Source organism: Paroedura picta, chromosome 10, assembly GCF_049243985.1.
Source record: "Paroedura picta isolate Pp20150507F chromosome 10, Ppicta_v3.0, whole genome shotgun sequence".
Lineage (NCBI taxonomy): Eukaryota > Metazoa > Chordata > Lepidosauria > Squamata > Gekkonidae > Paroedura > Paroedura picta.
In genome coordinates, this window is record NC_135378.1 from 80,715,147 (window position 1) to 80,732,353 (window position 17,207).

General features: G+C 47.1%; 1 protein-coding gene across 3 annotated transcripts in view; it reads right to left on the bottom strand.

Annotated features, from left to right (window-relative positions):
- Positions 1-17,207, bottom strand: part of FRAS1 (Fraser extracellular matrix complex subunit 1) — a 282,626-nt gene that overhangs the window by 36,617 nt on the left and 228,802 nt on the right. For all 3 annotated transcript variants that reach the window (XM_077301093.1, XM_077301092.1, XM_077301091.1), the window contains 13 exons: positions 15,392-15,543; positions 13,759-13,924; positions 12,751-12,886; positions 11,088-11,278; positions 10,198-10,351; positions 9,313-9,576; positions 8,117-8,305; positions 7,099-7,218; positions 5,415-5,594; positions 4,464-4,588; positions 4,232-4,372; positions 3,008-3,235; positions 1,676-1,789 (listed from right to left, as the gene is read on the bottom strand). In XM_077301093.1, the coding sequence (XP_077157208.1) occupies positions 1,676-1,789; positions 3,008-3,235; positions 4,232-4,372; positions 4,464-4,588; positions 5,415-5,594; positions 7,099-7,218; positions 8,117-8,305; positions 9,313-9,576; positions 10,198-10,351; positions 11,088-11,278; positions 12,751-12,886; positions 13,759-13,924; positions 15,392-15,543 (2,160 nt within the window). The remainder of the gene's footprint in view (positions 1-1,675; positions 1,790-3,007; positions 3,236-4,231; positions 4,373-4,463; positions 4,589-5,414; positions 5,595-7,098; positions 7,219-8,116; positions 8,306-9,312; positions 9,577-10,197; positions 10,352-11,087; positions 11,279-12,750; positions 12,887-13,758; positions 13,925-15,391; positions 15,544-17,207) is intronic.

Here is a 17,207-nt window from a genome sequence, read left to right on the forward strand (position 1 = left end):
AGAGCTCCCCTTTTGTGCAAAGGAATCTTACTTTAGCCCTGATTTTCCTTCTTGATACCCCATGGCAAGATTTCTACGTTATATGCCTTGGGGAATCAGGATGACAGGCCATAGCTCTGCGGAAAGTCCTGCATACTTATGTTTTAGGGTGAACAGAAGTGTAAGTAAATCATCCATCCATCCATCCATCCATCCATCCATCCATCCATCCATCCATCCATCCATCCATCCATCCATCCATCCATCCATCCATCCATCCATCCATCCATCCATTCATTCATTCATTCATTCATTCATTCATTCATTCATTCATTCATTCATTCATTCATTCATTCATTCATTCAGCAGGGCGGTATAAATCATGGCGGTATAAATCATCCCCAAGACATCCATCCATCCATCCATCCATCCATCCATCCATCCATCCATCCATCCATCCATCCATCCATCCATCCATCCATTCATAATTAGACTTGTAGGATGGCCCCTCTTGGCCCAGCTATATCAGGGCGGTGTAAATCATGTTAAAACAACAAAAAATAAAACAGCTAAAACACAATAACTCAGAACAGTAAAATAACACAGTAGAATCACCCCTACATTCTTACTAGCAGCCTCTCCCACATACATTCCTACATATACCAGAGTACAGATGTTACAGGGGAGAGTGTTGGGAGGGTGGGTTCTTAGATGTTACTGGCAGCTTGGCTTCAACCGAATGCCTAGTGGGAAGAGCTCCATCTTGCAGGCTCTGCAGACCTAGGTAAGTTCTGACAGGGCCTGCATCTCCTCTGGGAGTTTGTTCCAGGTGGGGGCCAGGACCAAAAAGGCCCTGGCCCTGGATGAGGCCAGGCACGCCTCTCACGGGCCAGTCTGTTGGAAATGGCTGAGTGTAACGCTCTTTGAGGGACGTATTCGGAGAGGTGGTCTCTCAGATACACTGGGCCAGGACTGCCTATGGCATGTGTAGCATATGGCCAGAAGATCCAACATCTGGCAGCCAGGCAAGGGACGTTCGGAGGTGGTTTGCCATTGCCTGCCTCTGTGTCATGATCTCAAGTATTCCTTGAAGGAACTACCCCCCAAATCCCTCGGAGGTCTCTGTAGGTCTCTGTCATGTAGCCCCATATGACATAGTCTTTAAAAAACGGACCAAAGTCCCAGGAACTATTGGGCTTCCCTCCCATTCCCCTGTTTTCCGTCCTCCCCTTTTTTTTCCTCTCCTGGCTCTCAGCACATATGCACACGGTAGTCTGTTCCCAGGCAGTAGAATGTGTCCTTCACAATGCTATCTCCTATTCTGCATGTTATGACTCTTGGGAGTAGCTCTGGCCACCTTTTGGGCACTAGGTGGTAGAAAAATGTCAATTTTGCTTTGCTCTAGCTTTTCACCGATGCCTAGCCCGTACCATTCTACATGTAGTTCAAACCCATTACTGTGGATCCTCTCCTCTCCTGTCAACAGGAGCCTTTGCCTGCCCTTCTCTAAGTGACAACCTTTCAGATACTTCAAGAGAGCCATCGTGTCTCCTCTCAACCTCCTCTTCTCCAGGCTGAACATTCCCAAGTCCCTCACCCTTTCCTCACAGGGCTAGGTCTCCAGGCCTTGCATCATCCTCATCACTTTCCTCTGAACCCCCTCAATTTTGGCCACCTCCTTTTTGCAACAGTCTACCTTGCCATCCATGTATTCCAGCCACTGGAGGCCCAAGTTAGCGACAATTCTTGGGGTTCCGTCATCCACAGGAAGGATTTCCACACTGAACCACTGGGGCATGGTGGTCACAACCTGAGAAAATAAGCATTAAAAGAAAAGCATCGGTGCCCATGTTTTGCAGTCAACATCTTATCCTCACCATTGATGCTGGATCCTTCCCATCCCAACCCCCACAAAAGCCCTTAGAAGGACAAGCAGCTCTTAATCCTATGGATGAGATTTCCTGGGTGTAAGCGTTAAGGAATTCTGCCCACCCTCTCACAATCTGCCTAAGTTCACAGAATCATCAACAGAAGGATGCTCGTTAGTACAGAGAGCCAGTTTGGTGTAGTGGTTAGGAGTGCAGACTTCTAATCTGGCATGCCGGGTTCGATTCTGCACTCCCCCACATGCATCCAGCTGGGTGACTTTGGGCTAGTCACAGCACTGATAAAACTGTTCTGACCGAGCAGTGATATCAGGGCTCTCAGCCTCACCCACCCCACAGGGTGTCTGTTGTGGGGAGAGGAAAGGGAAGGCGACTGTAAGCCGCTTTGAGACTCCTTCGGGTAGGGAAAAGCGGCATATAAGAACTAACCGGTTTCATGTGCCCCCTTCTTCCCTTCTCCCCCCTATGAGATTGTATCAGGCTGAGGATGGGATTGTGTTAGTATGGAATTTGTTTTTTTCCCGCCGTATCGTAATTCACTTATTTTATTCTTTGATTGTATTTTATGTCTGGGGTTTTTAAGGGAAGTTTTATTGGGGTTTTATACAGACTTAGTAACCCACCACGAGCCATTCAGGAGTGGCAGGTAAGAGAATGATGGATGGATGGATGGATGGATGGATGGAGAGAGAGAGAGAGAGAGAGAGGATACAGAACGGGATGAGAAGTAACACAGAATCATGGCTCATTAAACTAAACCAGGGGTAGTCAAACTCCAGATGTCCATGGGCTGCGACGCTGGCAGGGGCTCATGGGATTTGTAGTCCATGGACATTTGGAGGGCCGCAGTTTGACTATCCCTGAACTAAACCACGGCTAGTACTTATCTTAACACTCCCCACCCCACTAATGGTGGCGAGGGAGGGGAAATCAAACGGGGATCACGGTCTGAAGTTTGCTTATTCACCGTTGTTAGTCTTCACTAGGATTTTGTACAATGTTTGAATCGTATATGTCCAGGCCTAATCCGGCCACCCCTGCCCTGGAGAAGTCCAGTCCAGAATTCTGCAACTCTGCTGTACATGTTGATTGCCAGAGCATAAAACCGCCATTCTATAATTATTATGTTTTTCACTACCAACCTCTTTCCCATCCTCCTCCACGACAAAGAAAGGATTGGTGCCGTCGGAGGTGGTGAAAGTGAAGTGATCGTTCAGGGAGCTGCCGCCACCGTGGCTGTAACTGACCCGGTTCTGGTAGACGTCCTCCATCGTGAAGGCTTGGGTCGGGTGATAAAGGTGCCCGTCGTTGGTTTGCTCAATCAGGCCGTGGCGCGGGGGTTGGACGATGGTGAATGTGAGCGACTTGGCCTATCACACCGAAAAGGAACTGGTGAGGTGGCTGCGGCAGGACGGGGAAAGAGCTGGTCGAGGAGACAGGCTCAGAACTTGGGCTCCCGGCTGGTGACAGAAGCACCAGCTGATTCTCCACCCTCATCTCTGGAGCCCAGAGAACAAAGGCGTGGCAAGCAATGGCCCATGTTGCTCAAAAGATTCCAAGATCGGAAGCCCAACCCATGAGTGCTTGCAGAGCCCTGTCTCTGAATAATTAGGCAGCTGTTTGGAATTAGCTAAGAGTTTAAGAATAATTAAAGAGGATTAATTAATAATTAATTAATAATCATTTAATAATTAATTAAATAATTATTATTAATAATTATTAATTAATTAATAAGAGGTCTAATAATTAAACCAAACAGAGAGAAACAGACCTATCCAATGGCAATACAATAGATATATTCATAAAAGAAAGAAAAGTGTCCTTTTTTTGGTAGTTTTCCTTATTTCTTTATTCTGTAGGACTTCTGTCAAAACGGAATCCGGGTAATATCCGTTTTCAGTGAGATTCTTTCACCAGTGACAAGTCCTCTGAGTCTTCAGTATATTTATCAATTTTATAAGTATTGAGAATTTAAACCTTATATATAATAACAGTATAATACTGGCCACAGGCTCACATGGGTATGGAGAGGTCTGTTTCTCTCTGTTTGGAATTAGCGGAGCATCAAGCTTAAAATGAGAGCAGAGCCAATTGCTAGCATCGTCACTTATTCCGAAGTCTGCACTCCCTGTTCCTTGGCTGAATTCTCTGTGCTTCTGACCTTCAGCTAGTGACCTGGACTCTGCTGCCCTTATCTGCTTCGGCTGCTGGTGTGAGTAACAGTTTCAGCTCCGACTTTTCGGCTTGTGTTTATGGACTTCACGCCTTCTACTTCTTTGAGACTATCTGCCTGGCAACACGCCATTCCCAGCTCACGCCTGGAAACTTGACACGTGTAGATCTACAAAGGGGGCTTCCTTCCTTACCTCCGTGTCGGCATCGGTGGCTTTAAGTTCGAACTCTGTGATGGTTTTCCTGACTCCTTCCTGGACCCTCAAGCCGGAGTTCTGCACTACGGGTAAAGAGTCATCAACGGGATTGATGTTGACGTTGAAGGTCTGGCTCACCTACCCGGGGAGAGAAATGCAAAACAAACGTATCCCACCTGATGCGGCTTCTTCAAAGAAGAACTCAGCCGAAGAGAGAAAACCTGCTCACCTCATGCGCGCCATCCGAAACGGAGAAAGTGAAGGCATCCACATGTTTCTCGGCCTCGCTGGTGTGGACGTACTGCACGCTGCGGGAAATGAGGTCCGTCTGCCGGAAGGAGCTGATCCTTCTGCCTAGAGGTGGCGGGGTGGGTGGGGGAAGGGACGGAATGCAAAATAACAGCAAGCAAAAGAAAAGCGGCGTTCATAATCATGTGGACTAGAAACTCTCTTTCTAAAAAGTCAAATCTTGGATGTTGAATCATGAGAGGCACAAAGACATCTCTGGAAAGTCCCTGTTGCCAGCTAAGACAGGGGTAGTCAACCTGTGATCCTCCGGATGTCCATGGACTACAATTCCCATGAGCCCCTGCCAGCAAATGCTGGCAGGGGCTCATGGGAATTGTAGTCCATGGACATCCGGAGGACCACAGGTTGACTACCCCTGGACTATGAGACTAGTGGCAGTTTTTTAAAAAAACAGAGAAGACTCAATTGTGTGTATATAATTTGAGTGTAAGTTTTGGTACTTGAGGCAGAAAACTCAAAGAGCTTTTGGTCGCACTGCTCCCGGCCCTCCTCCAAGCGACAACCTTTCAAATCCTTAAAGATCTCCCCTCAACCTCCTCTTCTTCAGGCTGAGCATTCCCCCTAGGGCTTGGTCCCCAGGCCTGGATCCTCCTCATCGCTCTCCTCTGCCCCCCTCTCCATTTTGCCCACGTCCTTTTCGGAGTGCTGTTGGGGGGAGAATCACTGCACCCTCTTTCCCCAGAAGAAATTACATGGCTGGATGCACACAAACCTAGTATGACATCCATCCGTTCGCACCGTTTCCTCCCAGGAAGAGCAATGAGATTTTTACTGCATGCAGCGAAAACTGTTCGGTTCCTTGGACTTCAATGAGCTGGAAGTCCGGCCTTCATTTTTCACTCTATCCCCCAAAAAGCAAATGTGCACAAACCTGGCGATGCAGAATGCTCCAGGTGTCCCAGCTGTGGCTGTTTGATGATCCTGTACAGGAGATCCGTCGGCTCGCTGTCCTCATCCGTGGCAGACAACTCAAGGGTGGTGATCTTCTTCGCCGAATTTTCGTCCACGGAGAGTCCGGTATTGACAGTGACAGATGGGGGCAGCTGGTCCTCTGACAATGATGGGGGGGGGGGGGGGAGAGAATTTGCAGAAAAAGACAGCTTGCTTTGCACTCTCTCTCTCTTTCTCTCTCTCTGTCTCACTCCCATCACCAGGTTCCCCACGCCCATCTTCTATACATACACGAATATTCTAAATTCGTGCATATAGAAGATCTATATTCTTAAACCAATGGATTTTTTGGTAACTGGTTATTTAGGAACTCTATCGAGGCACATGCTGTAGAAGACTGGGTGGTCTTGAAATCACGTCTCAGAAAAATATCATCTGTCTTTCCCCTAAGACTGCGCAATTCACCCCCGAACCTACATTGAAAACGCAGCAAAATGAAAGAAACCGTTGACAGATATTTTAGAAATGGTCCAGAGAGCATTCCGCCGGCCTTCGTGAAATGAACTGTGAAATGAATCGGCCGGATCCAGATGAAATTGGCAACTCCTGACAGCTCCCTATTTCTGCTGGGAACCCGCCCTGCCATGTCATCCTCTCCCCCAGCATCAGCATTTTCGGGAGATCAATGGGCCTCAGTGGATGGACGCAGGTCAGAAAATACCATTCTACCCTGGGAGGATTCAGAGACGTATGCTTTCCTTTCCTCCTGAGCTCTCCAGAAAGGTCTGGGAGTCCCACAGGGTGCGGCTGCAACTCACAGGAAAATTATCTCCATTCCCTCTTGCACAATATCTTCTATGAATGGAATAGCTTGCAAACCAATTTTTTTTTTGGGGGGGGGGATTTTTGCTTAGGAAATGGATGACTTTTCAGATGATGAAGATATGTCACCCTGGGTGTCCTTGGACATTAGGACAGTAAAATCCAAACTCCGCCATACCCGCTGCCTGGATGGTCACCAACTGGTGATGATGTTTTAAAATGTGAATCCTGGCCCCTGCCTGGTGGAATGAATTCCTGGAAGAGTTGCGGGCCCTGCGGGAGCTGTTGGCTTTCCACAGGGCCTGCAAAACGGAGCTCTTCCACCAGGTCTACGGTTGAGGCCAGCGTGGCAAGGAGGAGCTGATGTGGCCCCCCAGTGTTAAGAGCATGGCACTCGCTAGGTGATCTGCACGCCCTCCTCCCGCTCCTGTATTAGTTCTTGGTGGGGTTAGAGGGCTTTCTCCATTACGGTTTAATTGTTGGAGTCTGATATATGTATATTGTTATGTCTAGTAGGGTTTTAATGGAGTTTTTAATGGGGTTTTAATTTTGGACGAGTTTGTAAACCGCTACGAGCCAGAAATGAGAGTGGTGGGCAATAAGTATATAGTAGTAGTAGTAGTAGTAGTAGTAGTAGTAGTAGTAGTAGTAGTAGTAGTAATAATAATAATAATAATAATAATGATGATGATGATGAATATGATGATGATGATGATGATGATGATGATGATGATGATGATGTTCCGCAGCCTAAACATTGGCCACAATTTCCTGGTTTACAGTTAACAAATGTCCTCCCTTGCCAAAAGGAAACAGTGCCGTGGCAGGATCTTTGACCTTACCTATGACATTAATAGAAAACGACTGGTTGACCATTCTGTTTCCTTCGGCATCGGCCACATCAAAGGTGAAAGCAAAGTTCCCGCCGGGCTCCCCCTTTCCATGGCTGTACTCCACCTGTCCTGTAGAGTTGAGGCAGAAGGGAAAGGAGAGACGGAATATTTCAGAGATGTACTGCTTTTGTGACACGTTCGTGTCCCTGCCCTGTCTAAATGCATTTATTTATACATCTATTTATCTACAAAAGGGGTATCCCACCTTTTTGCCCTCGCAAGGACCGCCAAGGTGGCTAACAATTTAAAACCTACATGATAAAATCACACTTTCGAATCGTTCAAACCGATCCCCTCAAAACATACGGAAACCATTAAAATAGGTGCAAGGACGTCAAAACAGCCATTAAAACATTGGTCAAGAAAGAGGAATCACTGAGGAAATGCCAACAAAAGCAAAAAGGTCTTCACCCACTGGCCAAAGATGGCAACAGAAGGGGGCAGACAAATCGCCCTCGGGAGAGAGCTCATGAGCTTTGATGTCAACACCAAGAAGGCCATCTCCTGAGTTGCTTCCCACCTAATCTCAGAAGGTACCGGAGGCAGGACCCCTGTAGACGACCATACAGGATGGTCAGGTTTGTAAGGGAGCAGGTCAGGTGGACCTGGCATTTTAAATTCAGCTCAGTCATGTTTACAAGGAAGGCCAAATTCCACAACACTGCCATAGCTGCTCTTCACAACTCACTGCCCCCTTGGCTTGGGATCCCCTGATCTGCCGAACGGCCTGCTTCTCTAGCAACAGAGAGGAGAGCAATGAGGATGATCCAGGGCCTGGGGAGCAAACCCTATGAGGAAAGGCTCAGAGATTTGGGAATGTCCAGCCTGGAAAAGAGGAGGTTGAGAGGGGGCCTGATTGCTCTCTTGAAGCATTTGAAAGGTGGTCACTCAGAGGAGGGCAGGGAGCGGCTCTGTTGGCGCCACGCTGGGAATTCCAGCTCTACATATTGCATCCAAAAGCACTCACCTTTATTTAGATCAGCCTGTGTGAAGCTTTTGACCGGACCATTAACAGAGACTGGAACCAGGTTACCCCTCTGATTCAGGCGCAGGAGTCCGAGGGTAGGATCCTTGTTGAGGATGTATCTGATAGATGCGTCATCAGAGTTCGAGTCGGTCGCTTTTAAGCGCTTGTCTGTGATGATGGCCACAGAGCCTGGTTGGAAAAAGAAACCACTCAAGACCTGTGACTTCTTTTCGCTGTGCCATTCCAGAAATTACAGACCCCACTGCAGACATGTTTACTAAGAATCATTCAGAAATTAGAAATGTTCAGATAAGTTGCTCTTTGGAGTGGGCAATCCATGGAAGAAGAACCACAACTAGCACTAAGACTTCCACACATTCTTAGAATCATAGAATTGGAAGGGACCTCCTGGGTCATCCAGTCCAACCCCCTGCACTATGCAGGACACTCACAACCCTCTTGCTTATCCATTGTAACCTGCCACCCCCTTGAACCTACACAGAATCAACTTCTCTGTCAGATGGCTATTCAGCCTCTGTTTAAAAATCTCCAAAGGTGGAGAACCCACCACCACCACCCGAGGAAGCCTGTTCCACTGAGGAAACGCTCTGACTGTGAGGAACTTCTTCCGGATGTTTAGACGGAATTTCTTTTGAATTAATTTCATCCCATTCGTTCTGGTCTGCCCCTCTGGGGTTCCACAAAGTTCTAAAGACAACTCTATGCACTCACACTTATCCTGTTATCCCAGCTTTTCCCTTTCCTGTTCTCTACGGCTGAGAATCTTCAAGCGGAACCTGGAGTTCTCCAGGAATTAGAACTGATCAGATGACCAAGATCAGTAACCCTTGAAAAAAATGGCTGCTTTAGAGGGTGGAGCCTATGGTATTAAGGTCCCACCCCTCTTCAAACTCCTCCCTCCCCAGGCTCCACCCCCAAAATCTCCATGAATTTCCGAAACCAAAGCTGGCAACTCTACTGGTCCAAGCCCACCAAGACATTTCATTACTGAACAGGGACCTGACCCTTGATCTCCCAGATTCTCTTCCTGCAATCACTGTAATGCTGTAATGCCAGGACATTTTTAAAGGAATGTGATGTTGCAGGAAGGATCAATCTCCACTGCACAGCTTTGCTATCAGCATGGTTACTATCCCCACATTAAATGTGTGAATGTCTCCTCCTTCATTCTGTACCGGCTGACAGTTGCAGGCCCCTGTTCACAGCCAGTCTGGGTGGATCTGGGCTTAGCTGCTCCATGGAGAACAAGACCTTCCCAGTCTGCGTGGAGATGCCATCAGTGAGCGAGAACTGGAATTCATCCGACCGAGCCCTGGGATGCTCAACCATGTAGACGATCAGTTCGTCCAGGACATCCTGATAGGTGAAGGTGGAGCCTTCTGACAGAGCTTGACCATTCCCAAAGGGATCCAAGGGAGACAGTCTCTTGAGGAGAAAGCCTACAGAGAAGAAGCATATGACGGGCTTAGTCTAACTCACCTCATCTTCTGCCTCGTCAGCCCTGCACCTTACTGCTGTTTCCTACCAATGGCTACGGATTCTTGATTATGGAATTTATCACGACAAGGTTAAGGGGCTGCCACTAGAGACTCTTGACAAGTTTTAATTAATGTTAATAATTTAAATAAATTAGATAGGTGGGGCTGAGAGAGCCCCGACAGGACTGCTTGGTTAGAAAAGCACTATCAGGGCTGTGACTTGCCCAAGGTCACCCAGCTGGCTGCATGTGGAGGAGGAGCAGGGAATCAAACCCGGCTCGCCAGATTAAAAGCCGTTGGTCTTAACCCCTACGCCCAGCTGGCTCTCCCATTTGATAGGACTGATAATGTTTTAATGTATTCTTATGATGAAGAATACCCTGAGCTCCTGGGAAGGGCAGTATAGAATCAATCAAGGAAGGACGGAAGGAAGGAAGGAAGGAAGGAAGGAAGGAAGGAAGGAAGGAAGGAAGGAAGGAAGGAAGGAGGGAGGGAGGGAGGGAGGGAGGGAGGGAGGGAGGGAGGATTAAGAGTGTCAGTATGCTGCATAAATGTGTCCTTGGGTTGTGCTATACCTCTTACCATGTGTGGGTCCCTTGGTGATGGCAAAGACTAGCTGGTTGTCAGGAGTGTCCAAGTCTTTCGCCCTCAAGGAGGAATTTCTGATGACTGCTCCATTGCTGCCCTGAACTTTAACTGGCTCCAACTTCAATTCTGGAGGTTCATCATTCTGTCGCTAGAAAAAGCACACGGATGCTTTAGGCTGATCCTGCACTGAACAGGGAGATGGACTAGATGGGCTGTATGGCCCCTTCCAACTCATAGGAATCTATGGTTCTAGGAGAGACAGAAGTCCAAAGGTTCCTGTTCCAAATACCAGGTGTGCAGCCAACCAATTCATCTCTAGGGACAGGGATGTTTTAGGCTAGTCCTGTACTGAGTAGGGATTTGGACTAGAAGGCCTGTATTGCCCTGTCTAACTCTATGATTCTATGAAAAATTCACCAGCTCAACTCTATCCCAGCCATTCAGCCATCCATCTATCCATCTATCCATCCAATCAAAAATTTTTAAAGATTTATCAATGATATGATCATCTGTAGTGATGTTGACCCGCCCCTTCCCAACATGGCCAATGATGGGCCTGGAGTGGGTGGAAAGGGGAGGGGCCCCAGGTGGGCGTGTCCACAATTATGCTTCCCAACCATTTTCTGCACAATTGCGCCACTTCTGGGGTTTCTCGAAGCCTGAAGAATGTTTCAGGGGTTTCTCAATGGTAAAAAAAATTGAGAAAGGCTGGTATAAAGTAACTTGATGTCAACGAGATCCCAGCCAATCAGCACACTGCACAGCCAACACTCAGAACTGGTTTTGCCCAGACAGAAAGCCAGGGGTGAACGAAACGCAGGGAACAAAGACATGCTCTTAAGTCTTGCTTGAAGCAGAGGAGGCCCATTAGTGAGCTCACTTACCTGAATAGTGATGTTGACACTGCTAGTTTCTGATTGGCTGACACCATCGCTGACGTAAAAGCTAAAGCTGTCCGTGGACGGCTCAATATTTTCATGAGCACTCTGAAAGTAATAAACGCGGTTCTTTCTCACATCTTGAAGGGAGAACGTCAGGTCTGAACTTGTGGCACCTCCGGGACCAAATCGTCTACCTGCAAACACAGCATCGGTTACGTGAAGAATTATGCGCTGTTCCTGGAGTACAGTAGATTTCGTTTGCGCTTAACCCGTCACTCAGAAAAGAAGAAGTGTTGGTTTGTGTTTCCTGTTTTTCTCTGCCTGATGGTGTCTCAAAGTGGCCTACAGTTGCCTTTCCCTTCCTCTCCCCACAACAGGCACCCTGGGAGGTCGGTGAGGCTGAGAGAGCTCTGAGAGAACTGTGACTGGCCCCAGGTCACCAAGCAGGCTTCACGTGGAGGAGTGAGGAATTAAACCCCATTATTTTGGTGGATAGCTGTGTTAGTCTGAAGCGGCAGAATAAAGTTTGAATCCAGAGGCCAACAAAATATTATTCAAGGTACAATCTTTCATGGGCGAGCACAGTTCTTCAGACTAGACTGCTGCTCTTAACCGCTATGCCGTGCTGATTCACAGAAGAAATAACAGAAGAAGAAAAAATACTATTAGTAGTAATTAAGAGCTGCCATGGTGCTCTTCTTCTAGCAATAGTGGTAGTAACAGAACAGCAGTTCTAGTAGTATTAGGCATGAATATTAATGTTGACTGTTTTCACAGCATCCTGTAGCAGCAAACTGTGAAACTTCATTAGAAGCAGGTGAGAAATTAGTTTCCGAGGGAAGAAAAAATACTCTGGGACACGGATTAAAAACAGATGGGTCTCTCTCAGCAACCCATTTAAAATGAACAGAGTTAGTTCATTCTGCACTCGTCTGTCTGTCTGTCTCTCTGTCTCTGTCTGTCTCTCTGTCTCTGTCTGTCATCTATCTATCTATCTATCTATCTATCTATCTATCTATCTATCTATCTATCTATCTATCTATCTATCTATCTATCTATCTATCTATCTATCTATCTATCTATCTATCTATCTATCTATCTATCTATCTATCCATCCATCCATCCATCCATCCATCCATCCATCCATCCATCCATCCATCCATCCATCCATCCATCCATCCATCCATCCATCCATCCATCCATCCATCCATCCATCCATCCATCCATCCATCCATCCATCCATCCATCCATCCATCCATCCATCCATCCATCCATCTATCCATCCATCCATCCATCCATCCATCCATCCATCCATCCATCCATCCATCCATCCATCCATCCATCCATCTATCTATCTATCTTTTTTATCCTCACAACAACAAAGCCAGAGCACCTACTCATACAGAGATGCAAGGGGACACATTGGACTTCACAGATGCCTTTCATCATTGTAATTAATTAATTTTTACATCATTTTCCTTCTCCTTTGGAATCCAATGATAATCACAACAACAACAACAACACAGCAGCAGCAGCAACAACAACAACACAGCAGCAGCAACAACAACAACACAGCGGCAGCAGCAACAACAACACTGAAACTTGTTGTTATTAGTGGTAGTATTATTGGAATCTACTCAAAACTCATGCAGGGCTCGTGTCTCACCTGTTTTGGTGTTTTCAATGTACCCATATTGTGGCAAAGTTACAATTCTCACCACTGCTGCGTCTTCTTGGACAAGATCAGAGTCAAAAGCAAGTAGGTGGTGAACTGCAATCGGAGCCCTCCCTCCTTCATCCACCTGAAAATAACAAAATAATGAAGCGTGTGACATTCACTTTAGACTGGATGCTTTCACCCTACCTTTAGCAGCTACTCAGTTCCGACAACGAGGAGAGAGGGACAAACAGAAGGGCTTATCTCATCTCCGTCAGCTTCTGAGGGAGGTCTGAGAAGGATGTCAACGATTATATCTTTACAGATGCAGCTCAGCTTCAGCGCCACCTTTTCCAAGCTGATCACATCCTTCATCGTACCTCTGCATCCAGACTCCTACTTTCTGAATGCCCCTCTTACCTTCTGAGATAGCAGGGCTCGAGGAACTCCATTCTGACTTTTATCTGACAGTTTCTAGATATATTCCTACAGTGCAGAGCCAACGGCCAGTGTATGCTTTAAAACAGTGGTCCCCAACCCCTGGTCCGGGGACCGGGACCGGTCCGTGGATCAGTCGGTACCAGAACAGTTTCTAGAGATATCCCGTTTTCAAGGTGTCTCAGTGCCTTATAGTTTTCTCAGGACTGGCCCAATTCTGGTTTTGCCTTCTGCCTCTTTGCCATCTAATATTTATTAAATCCTCAAGTAAAAGAGAACCAAAGCCATTTAACCCAGGGGTAGTCAACCTGTGGTCCTCCAGATGTTCATGGACTGCAATTCCCATGAGCCCCTGCCAGCAAACGCTGGCAGGGGCTCATGGGAATTATAGTCCATGAACATCTGGAGGACCATAGGTTGACTACCCCTGATTTAACCAAAAGTGGCCTCCTGGTTGCCAATTCTTCAACTTCCGTGCCAGGCGCTTCTCTGAAACCCAAAGCAGAGGAGAATTAAACTTAACGTCCTGGGCCAAGTACGCCTTTCCGCAACTTGGACTCTGCCAGGGAATTTACGTACCGTGATATGTTCAGCAAAAGCAATGACGGCAGGAGGCAAGTCCTGAGCGTCCAGGATTGTGATGGTGAAGATCTGACTGTCGAGGTGGTTGTTGTCGGCATCAAAAACAGCAAAATGGAATACATCTGTGACCGGCTGATTGACGGCCTCAAAATCCGTGGAATATCTGCGCGGGGCACAGGGAGGGAGAGAAGTTGAGCTGGAGTGACATGCGGATGGAAGGCTTTCTCATCCTTCACCGTCTCCACATAATAAGGTGGAAATTTAATCTTCTCCTCCATTTCATCTGCTTGGGGGAAAAAGGACTTGTGATTTTATGGTACCGGGTGAGATGTAATGATAGGGGAAAGGTTATTCTGATGGCCCCAGAAGAAGGGACAGAGATAATAAATGGCTACATTTTCGGGCACTTAGATAATACCGCAGTTTTAAAAACAGAGACAAGGCTTAGGAGGATGCTATTGCAAGAAACTGAAATTGTGGAGAAAGCTTGTGTAGGTTGGGGACAGAAAACAGTCTAGAAGAAGAGATGTAGATTTTTATACCCCGCTTTTCAGGCAATGTCAGGGGAAGGCCTCGGCCTCTTTTATGTACTGTCAGATCTCCAGAGGAAGCTTGGCTGGTGGGTGAGGCAGGAGGCTGGACTAGATGGACCCCTGGTCTGATCCAGTAGGGCTCTTGGGATTTTATGCATAAGGGCAAGGCCAGCATGACCAGAAGGTGGAGCTCTACTGAGACTACCTGGCTTGTTGGCATGTTTTATGTCCCCTGAAGAAAAGCCCTTTGGAGCCCTGGGACTGAAATGGGCACCATTACAAATAATGTCATACATAGACATGTATTTCTTTGTGCCCACCGTTGCCTCTGGTCAGATAGGTTTTAGAATAGCACAAAACCCATTTAACCAAAGGTGGCATGCAGGAACACGCCACAAGCAGCCATTTCGCTCCCCAACGGCCTGAAGGTGTCTTAAAAACACTCTTTCTCCAGCCATTCATGACACGAATGGAATCAGGAATGTTGTCAATTCAAAGCAGGTGCTCCGCTACTGAGGCACATCAGGGGAGATGATGTAGGGTAATTTCAACACCTGGCACCTCCAATTCAAAGCATCAAGCCGTAGGTCAGGGGTAGTCAAACTGCAGCCCTCCAGATGTCCATGGACTACAATTCCCAGAAGCCCCTGCCAGCATTCGCTGGCAGGGGCTCCTGGGAATTGTAGTCCATGGACATCTGGAGGGCCGCAGTTTGACTACCCCTGCCGTAGGTGATGTGAAAGACCTTGACCTGTGACCCCGGAGAGCCACGACCGGTCAGCGTATACAATACTGACAGTGACAGATGAACGGTCTGACTCAGAACAAGGCGGTTTCGTGCACTTGGACCTATAATGTCACAAGTCAGAGTTGGTGAATTGCACATTGGCTGGAGTCGTTCACTCCGCTAAATATCACAAGAGAAACGGTTTATGAGAGACTCTTCTGTGGCAGGCTATGTAGTTAGAGCCGCATGGCTGATGCTAAGGAGATGTTTTCTCCTGTAGGGGGCACTGTGGGTTTCGGAATGGTTTTGGAGGGGAGCGCTATATGGGTTTTAAGACAGACGGGCCTCTCGAAATGATTTTGGGGGTTACCTGATCCTTTGGTTATTGACGTCTTCCATGGTGAAATTATACACCTCGAAAAACTCCTCAGAATGTTCTCCTGGCGTTATTCGCAAAAGGGCTCCGTACAGGGGAAGCGAAATTAACTGAATCGTTATCTTGGAATCAGGAGAGTGATTATCCTGTGGGGGGAAAATTGAGATTTTTCTTAAAAAGCAGGATTCAGGCAGGCAGTCACTGGGATAGTATTGAGAGAGGAAGATCTTAAGTTTTAGCATTGGCGCCATGAAAGATGCCTAGGAGTAGAATTGCCAGTCGCTCAGGGACAAAATAAAAAGTTCGAAGCAGTTCGGCAAGGCTAGTGTCAACCCCTGGGGACTGCAGTATTGAGTGATCCAGTCAGTAAGAGGAAACGATTTAAAAATCTTGCCACGGATGAAAAGGTCTCTCTCATTTATCCAGTAGCAACTCCTCCCCACCCACCATTTTATTAAGACATTTCTAAATTTAAATTTCTATATTTAAACATTTCCGTCCCACCCTCAAGGGGTTCATGGAGTAGTCAACGGCATATTAAAGGTAAAGGTAAAGGTATCCCCTGTGCAAGCACCGAGTCATGTCTGACCCTTGGGGTGACGCCCTCTAGCCTTTTCATGGCAGACTCAATATGGGGTGGTTTGCCAGTGCCTTCCCCAGTCATTACCGTTTACCCCCCAGCAAGCTGGGTACTCATTTTACCGACCTCGGAAGGATGGAAGGCTGAGTCAACCTTGAGCCGGCTGCTGGGATCGAACTCCCAGCCTCATGGGCAGAGCTTTCAGACTGCATGTCTGCTGCCTTACCACTCTGCGCCATAAAAAGAATTAAACTCGTCATTCAGTTTAAAAAAGCTGAGAAACAAGTTAGAGACAACATTGAAATCTGTGATTCGGCAGCAGCAATAAAAGCAACAGAAGTGAGAACAAAAGCTACAATACAAAGGGGAAGTGGGGGGGAAATGCCCACCTAAAGATTAAACAAATCTGAACCCACCATTGGAGAGAGTACAAATCTGGGACATCAGAGTCCAAAGACAGGCATTTCAAGGCTGAGATGCCACTACTAGAAAGGCCCTGTTCTTAACTTCTACTTAATTCATTTGCAAAAATTGGAGGGAGGGGTCCAGGACCTCAGACCAGGTTGCCAGCTCTAAATTGGGAATTACCTGGAGATTTTTTGGGGTTGAGCCTGAGGAGGGCAAGGAGAGGGGAGAGGGGGGACTGGGGTATAATGCCATAAAGTCCATCTCCCAATGGAGCCATTTTCTCCAAGTGAACTAATCCCTGTTGCCTGGACAACAGTTGAAATAGCGGGAGATCTCAAGCTACCATCTGGAGGCTGGCAACCCTGTCTCAGGCAACAAGCTTAAAAATGATTTATTTTTTAACGTAGGTAGCTAAAAATCGGTAAGTAGGTGGTGCCGTCCAGAAAAGGGAATTCCTCTTTTTCTCCATGGTATGGAATGGCTCTTCCCAAAGAATGGCTACAGTGACACACACCTGTGCATTATGTAAAAACAAATAAAACTCTTCCCTGCAGAACTTTTGTTTTAGAAATGTGGAAATCTGTGCAGCTACACATCATTAACTGAGTGATTAAGCCCTCATGATTAATCCATTCGTTTTTTTTTAACGTGGCGAGATTAATAACTCTATGCAGTCACAATTCTTAGAAGACCCTAAGAATTTTAGCGAAACTTATAATTTGTTCCGTTGTCTTCAAGATCAGGGATAGTCAACCTGTGGTCCTGCAGATATCCATGGACTACAATTCCCATGAGCCCCTGCCAGAAAATGCTGGCAGGGGC